We start from the raw sequence: 9608 nt of genomic DNA, 5'->3' as shown, positions 1-9608 counted from the left end.
ATGGAGAAGAGGCAGAATTCTGACCCCATGGTAACCATGGTGCCTTAACAGGGGCTGGCAATACAAACAAACACAGAACCTTAGCAGAAGATCAGTTCTGCAATCTTGGGCATTGCAGAATGAAAGAGACATCACATTTCTGTCTCAAACAAAGAAGGGAAGAAACTCGGCGATCCCGAGACCCAGTGAGAAGTTATTTGGTAAAAACTCTTGCCCTCTGCCTGGGAGGGTGAGTTCCCTACCATCTCTCCTTCCAAACTCTGGATTACCAGAGGCCTTTTTTCTCCCCTGACTAATCTCTCCACCAAAGATCCTCACGCTGAAAACTGAGCCCAGGACTCCCTGCTTCGCCCTAGCCAGAACTGCTGGGAACTTGCTGTGACCCACCCAGTGGCTGTGAATGCATGGTGTAGATGTCACCCAAGCCCACTCCTCCTAAATGCACTCGGCCACTGCAGATGAGAATGTGTTTTGGAGAAATTAACTCTTTTTCCTGAGGAAGCCCATAGAATCATTCACACACTGCCATCCACCCCAAGAAGCCAACAGTTTCCAGACTCAGCCTGCCTAGAAATACTCCATGGGAAACTGAGCAGCAGCTCCTCTTGGGGTACTGAGGCTGCCCATCTGACCAGAGCTGCTTGGCCTGTGGGTGAAGAGACAGAGAACTGCCCCCCTCCCCAATTCACCATCCCTCTCTTTGACAGGGCCAGCATGTCAGAGTTCTGTTTCTCCTCTCTGTCTTCATCCTGCCTTCTTCTGGAGGAGCTGGTGAGTGGAGCTCCTGAGCCCAGATACACCTCCCCCCCCCCAATTCACAGGACCACAACAAGAGCTTTTGGGCAGAGGCTTTTGGCGTTGGGAGGTACAAGGAACACAAAGTAATGGAGAAACAGCATTATGCCTGTTTGTGCCCATGACTGCCCTCTGCTGCCATTGCCAGATCCTGTCCAGGCAGGAAAGAAGTGAGACTGGATAAACTGCTTTAATTGGTGGAAGTATCCTTTCCAATTGCTGAAGCATTTTTCAATCCTTTTATTGCTGCTTTGGTGTTGCTAATTGTCTTCCCTTCAATTTTTACAGTCACAAAAACTTCGCAATTGGATTGAGATTAATTTCTCAATTAATTTCCTCAGCAGCTGCATATGGTTGTTTTTGTACTGTTTATAACTGTTTTAGAAATGTTTGCTGCCCAGAATAACTGGACTGAGATGGGCGGCTATAGAAAATGAATCTTCTTTTCATGGTCAGTATTGACAATCCCAATTCTAGGAAACACAACCAGTAATTTCACACAATGGGCGCCTTCCTAGAATTGGGATTGTCAATACTGACCATGAAAAGACGATTCATTTTCTATAGCCGCTCATCTCAATCCAGTTATACTGGGCAGCAAACATTTCTAAAACAGTTATAAACAGTACAAAAACAACTATATGCAGCTGCTGAGGAAATTATTATAATTGGCATTGTAACCAAAAAACGGGTCTCTTAACGCATTCGGAGCCCCAGGCTGGGCACATAGCCAAGTTTTAAGGCCTTACGAAAGGCCAACAGGGCTGGGGCCATCTGAGTCTCTGAAGGACGGTCCAGAGGGCAGGAGCTACAGCAGAGAAGGCACATCTCCTGGTCCATGCCAGCCGATATTCCTTGAATGACAGGACCTGCAGCATGCCCATTTCTGCCAGACAGGATTGGACAGGTAGAAACCACGGAGAAAAGACACTCCAGGTAAGGCACTTCAAAGCTGGTAGGATTTAAAGGTCATAACCAGCACCTTGAATTGCATACTCCAGTAATTAATGCAGCTGACACAGTAGTGGTGTTATACGTATTGCATGTCTGAGGATCCTTCATTGCATTCTGTACAGCTGCACTGGTTCAGAACTGTGAGTGCGCACACGCTTTGCTTGTGCACAGCATTTCTGCAGATGCGCAGAGCGTCCGTGATGACATCCTCCTGCTGCCGTCACTACCGGTTCGCCTGAAGTGAGGTGAACCGGTAGAAACCCACTACTGGTACGAGGGCATAAATGACCATGAGCAGAGCCTCCCAGTGCGGAATGGGCACAAAAGGTGCACCACCCAAAACGGTGTATACACCCTCCTTCCTTGAAAGGAAGCCAGGAAGGAAAGCTGGGAGCTCTGGGAGAGAATTTGTACGCAGCAATTTAATGAGCGATCAGAAACAAGGGCAACATTGCAGGAAGTGCAAGGGACAAATTATAGCAGAAAGAATGGTAAAATGAAGCTGTGCCATTTGAGCATCCTGTAGAACAGGGGCCACCAGCCTTTTGGGCCCCAGGGACCAGTTCCGTGGAGAGAGATTTTTCCACGGACTGGTTTTATGTGCTGCCTGCATCCTGCAGATGGGGCTTCGCTTGTTTGCATGGCCCGGTTTCTGGCATGCTGAGGCTCAGCGCTGGTCCACGGACTGTGGGTTGGGGACCCATGCTATAGTTGGGAAAATGGGGAAGAAATGCAAAACCTTAAAGCAAGGACAAAGAGGCCTTGATGATGGACTTGCACATTTCTTTCACAAAGCTGCAGGTTGCGGCAGACAAGCCAGCTTAGTTCCCACAAACTCTGTCCAAGAGGTTGCTGCTGTCGGTGAATTCCCTTGGCTGGTCTCGCTGCAGGATCAGGGCAGCCACGTTGGGCTTGGTTCCATCCTAAGTCAAGACTGGATCCTAAGCGCAGCCTCCAGTTTCCACAGCAGGTAATGCTTAGGAGCTCATTCCAAGCAAGCAAGAAAGACAGCCCTCCTGGGATTTTACACACACACACACACACACACACACACACACACATGGGAGTTCTTCCAGCAACATCCTTTCTTTGCATCTGGGACCTGGATATGCAGCCACGTTGCATTCATGATGGTGACAAAAGCAGCACTTGAGATCCTGGTGGAACACAAGAGACCACTTTTAAATGATTATTTTGAGATGGTAAAGATTCTCAAAATCCTGCTCATTTCCCACTTCCCATCAATTGTCTGTGCTTAGCTCCCTGGCATTCCGCAGGCCCACTGGCTCCTTTTTAAAAAATCATTGGCTCTTGTTTTAGATTTTTTTGAAAAATATGTTTATGGATTTGACATGCATAGAGTGAAACAGTAGCGTATGCCATCATTACTATGTTCCCTGAGGCACACTTAATAAATATGAATGCTGCTTGGAGCCGGGGTGGCGCAGTGATTAGAATGCAGTATTGCAGGCTAATTCAGCTCACTGCCAGGAGTTCGATCCTGACCAACTCAAAGTTGACTCCGCCTTCCATCCTTCCAGGGTAGGTAAAACGAGGACCCAAACATTTGGGGGCAAGATGCTGATTCTGTAAACTGCTCAGAGAGGGCCGTAAAGCACTATGAAGTGGTATATACCGTAAATCTAAGTGCTATTGCTATTGCTTGGGCCCATTGCTACTTGCATTGGCTAGCAGGGTATGTACAGCTCCCTAAATTGCACCGCCAGTCAAGCCAAAGGGGCTGTTTGCCATCTTCTTCTTCCTGTCCCTGTCCTTCACAGCACTGGTGGTGTAAGAAGCAGATGGTAACAGACCAGGTGCCACGAGGGAGGGTGGAAGGGAGGCAGCGGCTGTTTCAAGCAACTCGGTACAGCTGGAAAAGGCAGCATATTCTCCTAATTAAAGGGTGCAGCACCATGGGGTTTTTTTGGTAGAATTCTTCTACAATGATAGTTTGTATTGATTACTTTGCAGCAGTGCATATATTAGTCAACCAATAACTATTGATACAAGCCAGTTTGGGGTAGACGTTGAGGCATCAGGTTAGAAACTGGGGGATGTGAGTTCTAGTCCCAGTTTAGGCACAAAGCTAGTTGAGCCAATCTTTATTTTTATTTATTTATTTATTTTCTCTCAGCCCTAAGAAGGAGGCAATGGCAAACCACTTTTAAAAATTTTGCCAAGAAAATGTTGTCCTGTCTCTGAGAATCCAACATGATTGAATGGGGGAAAAACTACCAATAAGTATAAAATATAATGTATTTTCTTATATATCTCTTTTCTTTTTTAGTTTATATTTTCAGTGTGTTGGGGGTTTGCCTTTTTATTTTGATTTAAACAAAAAAAATTTTTTTGTTATGTATGTTAAGAGTAGTTCAGTTGTCCTCTTGGCGCTAGAAAAGAAATGGAAAGGGAGCATCAGTTGTTGTTGGTCCCAACAGGGCCTCAGCCCAGCCCTGTGCCTGATTCTGACAACCACACACACACCAGCGATCAGCCAGGCAAAGCCTTTTTGTACCCAGACGGCCCTTTCAGGCTGCTGCCTTTAACATTTTTGAAGCATGTGGGAAAATCTGAGTTTCTACTCTCAGCCAGGATGCTGATGAAAAAAATCTAATTTGACCCTGAGGTTCCTGTGTCTTCTCTGCTATTTGCATGTGACTGGCTTTAAACAGACAAATTTTCCTCCACTATTCCATCTCCAGGCAGCAGAAATTCATCTAATAAAATTTTGTTCCTCCAGCCCAGGAGATCTGCCAGAAAAATGTGGCCAAGCCCATCTAGAAAAGTGACCAGGGCTCCAGATTTACTGGACAATCCATGTTTCCTCCAGTACTCTTGCTGTTTCTTGTCCCGAAGATGCTTTTTCAAGAGGCAACTGGACTTTTTTTTTTTTTTGAAGATGTTTTGCTTCTCATCCAAGAAGCTTCTTCAGCTCTGACCGGATAGTGGGGAAGAGCTTCTTGGACGTTTTTTCTTCGTCTTCGAACAAAAAACAAGAAAGCCCAGTTGCCTCTTGGAAAAAAAAGCACCTCTGGGACAACCATGACCTGGAGGACTGAGAATCTCTACAGACTTTTCACTGTTTCTTGCTGTCCCTCCTTTGTTTGCAGGACCCAGATCTCTGCTCTGGCTGGAGGTTCAGATCCAAAAGGGCCCGGGGAGTATCTGGTGCACATCCAGACTATCGTCCCACACGAGGCCTTTGACGAGATAACCCTGGTGCACAATATCGCTCTGCTGAAGACAAGCACTCCGCTCCGTTTCAGCGTGACCGTGCAGCCCACCTGCTTCCCCACCCCAGACTTCCCAGGGGCAATGCTGAAGAAATGCTTTGTGGCCGGCTGGCCGGACCCTCAAGGAGGTGAGCCAGAGCTCTTCTGGCAACACTCTCCCTCTGCCCCAAAAGGAGAGCCAAGAGGCAATGGAGAATAGTTTGCCAACCTTTACAACTTCATAGCGGTTCTTTGCTGTCTTGGCTCATCAGGGACGGGTCCCCTGCAGAAACTCTCGGTGGAAGATGTGGACCCCTGCCCTTTGCACAGAACCGTCAGCACGGAATGCTGCAGCCATCGGGAAGGTGACCAAGTGCCTGGATGCCTGGTGAGGAGGCCCTCAAGGGCGCATTAACCTCCCCTTGATCCCACTGGGGGCTTCAGAGGGCCACCTTTTCCTGCTTTTTCAAGCAAGCTTGCACTGAGCAAGAATCTGCCAGAAAGCAAGTATGCATTTCGCCATGTTTCTTTGGCAAGCCTCTCAGGTTAAAGAACTGAGTAACGTCTGTGTCTCTGGCCTTTAAACAAAATAATTGCTAAAATCTGGATTTGAGATAACTCTCGTATACTGTAGAGCAGGGGTGTCAAATTCAATTTCATTGAGGGCTGCATCAGGATTGTGGTTGACTTTGGGGGGCCAGCTGGGCGTGGCTGACTGGGTGGGTGTGGCCAATTGGGTGGGCGTGGCCAGCTTGACACCACTCCCCAAACTGATGGCATGTTTCATCTTTGCATTGGGTAGACTGGGCCAAAGCAACATGGGCTGGCCCCTTACATTCTCCAGGACGGCCCATATCGTGGGCCAGATTCAGCTCTTGGGCCTTGTGTTTGACACCCCTGCTGTAGAGGATCGTCTGCATTTGCATCACAATTATTCAAATGGGCAGAGATTTCTGCAGGATGCTAATGTACAGTCATTTGCTTGTACCACTCCTGTGAGTGGCCGTCAGGAACCTTAAGCCCCTTCGAGAGACCTTGGGGCAGCCATTTGGGCTGATGGGCTCCTTTCTTCAAACCCTTCAGGACTCCACCTTGCTCACTTGGCTGGTCTGTTTTTCTCCTGTGGGGGCGCTGAGCCCCCGAGACATCCACCCTGCAGGGGAGTTGGGATCCGTGAGGTCAACTAGTTGTGCCTCAGATAGTCCAAAAGGGCCTCAAATTGTGACCTGTGTTTTCTCTCCAAGGGGTCAGCCGGCAACCCAGTCCTGTGTGAGGCGGACGGAAGGTGGGTGCTGAAGGGCCTGCTGAGTGAAGGGGGCGCCAGATGCTACGGGCCCTTCCTCTACAGCCGGCTCATCTACTACAGCGACTGGATTGTGGCCACCATGGCCAAATGGAGGGCTCCAGCATCCCCCTTTCCTGGCCAAAGGCATCCAGCCTTTAGGGGCCCAGCAGAGGAACAGGCAAGGCTGCTGTTTGAACCCTTTTTGGCGCTGAGAGCCCTGAATGTCTCCGATGTTTCAGAAGACCCCCTTAGCCTGAACCTTTCGGAGGAGCTGGAGGAGGGCAGCCTGGGCCCCGTGGAAGGACCCCCCGAGGCACGAGCAAACCCTCCACTCTACTACGACTACTATGGGGGGGAGCTGTTTGCCATCTCTTCAGCAAAGACCGGCCAACCACAGGGGTTGCAGGGCCTCCTCTGCATGGGCCTCCTGCTGCACCTCCCGGCTTCCTGAACTATTCCTGGGCCTCGAGATCAGATTTCTCTTGGGAGATCCTTTTACCCTCCTTGGTCTTCTTGCCCTATGAGAAGTTGGGACATCACGAGAGGGGAGAACACAAAGCATCAACCACAGGAAACTTCATGACGGCCTGTCTTTGCGTGCCTCATGCAGGGCTTTGACCCCATGGCCACAGCTATGGGTTCTGCATCCATTAAATCCTTTTTTGTGTCCTATTATTAATGAGATGTGCCTTTACTTGAGCTTTTGGCCAGGACGGAGAGCGGCCTGTTGCTAGACTGGGACCAGTGGTCACCATGTGTTAAGCAAGGGGTGCAAAGGTGGGGATTCCTTGTACCAATTATGGATCTGGTCCACAACTTTGCACTTAGGGTATAACTCTGAGCCGCAACCTCATGCCTGAGATGTTTGGGGTTTTTTCCTGATCTCTGGATTTTAAAACTTCTTGCCTAATGAAATTCTGGAGAAGAAACTCCACCATGAAGGGTCCTTGGTGCTCTCTGAGCTTGGCTGTTTCTTTGCAGACGTTTCATTACCCAAACTCATTTCAACCCAGAGCTACAAATATTCTCCTTCAGTGAAAGGCTTCCATCTCCTTGGAATGCCAGTTTGGTTAGATGACCTGTAAAGCAGAGGTGACATTCAGCCAGTTCTATCCGGCTCGGGTGAACCGGTAGCGGCGGCTGCGGGAGGCTCCGCCCACCCACATGGATGTCAGGATGTCACTTTTTTGTGACATTTTAAGCCTCCGCGCATGCGCAGAAAGATTTGCGCATGCACGGATGACGGCACACAGAAGCGAAGCGAGCACGCACATGGCTTGCACACATTTGTGAACCAGTAGGGAAGGTAAGTGAATTTCACCCCTGCTGCAAAGGCTTTGGCTGCCATCTCTGCCCTCGTGTTCAGCAGAGTGCCCTTTAGCACATGGCACGGAATCCGCCTGCAGATGCCCAAAGGCTGCACCTGGGTGTTTGTGCCACTGTTCTCCAGCAATTAGAAAATAAATCAGAAATAGAACCGAGCAACCTACATTTTTAAATGAAGTTTTTACGTGGGGTTTAGTTGGCGTTCTAGTATGTAGAACAATTAATCAGTGGAACAGCTCGTCTTCAGAAGTTGTGGGTTTTCCATCATTGGAGACTTTTAAGAGACCGGACAACCATTTGTCCCGAATGCCTTAGGGTCTCTTGCTAGCAGACCTCCAAGGTCCCTTCCAGCCCTGTGATTCCTATAGAAGCCAAGAGCTACAGGACAGAAAGTCTTGCTTGGGGCTGTTGCCCTTCTTAGGGCAGCCCTGGGAGTGGGAGGCTTGGGGGGGGTGCTACCTTTGGGGTCCGTTTGGGTCTGATGGGATTAGGCTTGACCCTGCTCACGTCCAAAAGACCAGGAGGGAGGAGATGCAGCCCCCATTTTGTTTCTTGTCTCCATGCTCTCCATCCTCCTCCTCCTTTCAAGGGCCCCAGGGGGCTCATCTGATGCAGCTGAAGATCGGGGTGTGTGTGTGTCGGGGGGGGGGTGTTGGACTAGATGCCTTTCATTTCTGATTGTAAATTCCTAATGAATCCATTTGCATTTATTCTCAAACATTTGGTCAGCCATTTTCTTTGTACAGGCCAAGAAAAATTGGGGTTATATAACTCTTATTTTTTTCAGTTCAACATTTCTTTATATTCTCATATTTCAGCTTTTTTTCCCATTTCAACATGTTTAACTTGCAATATGTAAATTTAAAACATGCATCTCCTGCTAAAGATTTCTCACCATAAAACTTCACACAAGATTTTAAATATTCTGGACATTTTTAGATGCTGCCTCCAACCTATCAGTTTTGTTTTGTTTTAGTGTTTCCCGAACAGAGACGTAGCCTGTGCTGGAAAGTTCTGACCCAGGACGGTATCCTCGGGCAATGTTGACAACTGTTGACCTCACCCTATTCCTCAGAGGTCTGTAAGGGACGTGCATAAGTGCACCAACATGCCTACCGCCCCTGTCCTAATGTTCCCTTTTATTCGTACCCATTTCATGTATTCTTAATCATGTTTATACTTTTATCTGTTATCTTATATATGCTTGACAAAATAAATAAATTAAATAAATAAAATGTGCATTTTCAAAAGTTTCCTCTTTTACCTAAGTTGTCACAGAGACATCCCCGTATTTCTGCTTCAGGCATTTGCCTCCTACATTTCCAGGGGTTTAAGCCTCCTCTTGCTTGTTATTAATTGGGGTTTTCCTTGGCATATTTCTAGGGTGACACCCTCAAAGCACTGGCAAACTGGATCACTTTTCCTCTTGCACTATTTTTCTCCTTTACCACAAAAAAGGCAACATCCATCTCCGCCCTCATTTCTTGGAAACACTGCCACTCTGGCTGGCTCACCCATGCTTGTTATACCAACTAATGGTACCATGCTCTTTGCAAAGGTGACACGGGGATGTCCTCAGGCTGCTTTGAAAATGGCCTCTCGTTGTGTGGAGGACAATCCAAGTCCATCTTCCCATTCAGTCCTTCTCAGGTCTCATCACCCACTAACCTGATGGGGACCCCGATTGGTTGGCTCTCTCCGGGGCAGGCAGTTTACAGCTGGTGGCTTGACTGGCTTCACCTTTCATTTGGGTCCATCCAGCAACCCCCTCCCATGAAGTGCAAAACACCCGTGAGAAGGAAAGGGGGCTGAGCTCTTTAATGGCCCTGAGATCCGGTTCCTCTGGACGTGCACCTGGACATCTCCTTTTCCACTTTTTCTCAGGCTCTGGCAGAGAAATCCTCCCAGCAAGCTGTCCATTGTCTGCTGGCAATTGCAGCTGCACTTCCTGGTTGGCGCTTTGAGGGCCTGTCTTTGGAAAATGTATCGCATTAAGGTTTCAGACCCCTCTCCCCAACTTCCCAAGACTTCAG

General features: G+C 48.4%; 1 protein-coding gene across 1 annotated transcript; it reads left to right on the top strand.

Annotated features, from left to right (window-relative positions):
- PRSS54 (serine protease 54) lies at positions 1-6924 on the top strand. The gene is made up of 7 exons (XM_087877321.1): positions 1-30; positions 77-229; positions 708-771; positions 2545-2719; positions 4863-5113; positions 5237-5352; positions 6209-6924. The coding sequence occupies exons 1-7, from the start codon at positions 1-3 to the stop codon at positions 6698-6700; spliced, it is 1281 nt and encodes a 426-aa protein (XP_087733447.1). The 3' UTR covers positions 6701-6924.
- Positions 6925-9608: the final 2684 nt, after the last annotated feature.

Source organism: Pantherophis guttatus, chromosome 11 (assembly GCF_059756535.1).
Source record: "Pantherophis guttatus breed Tessera chromosome 11, ASM5975653v1, whole genome shotgun sequence".
NCBI classification, from domain to species: domain Eukaryota; kingdom Metazoa; phylum Chordata; class Lepidosauria; order Squamata; family Colubridae; genus Pantherophis; species Pantherophis guttatus.
This window is presented reverse-complemented; position numbering and strand designations above follow the sequence as displayed.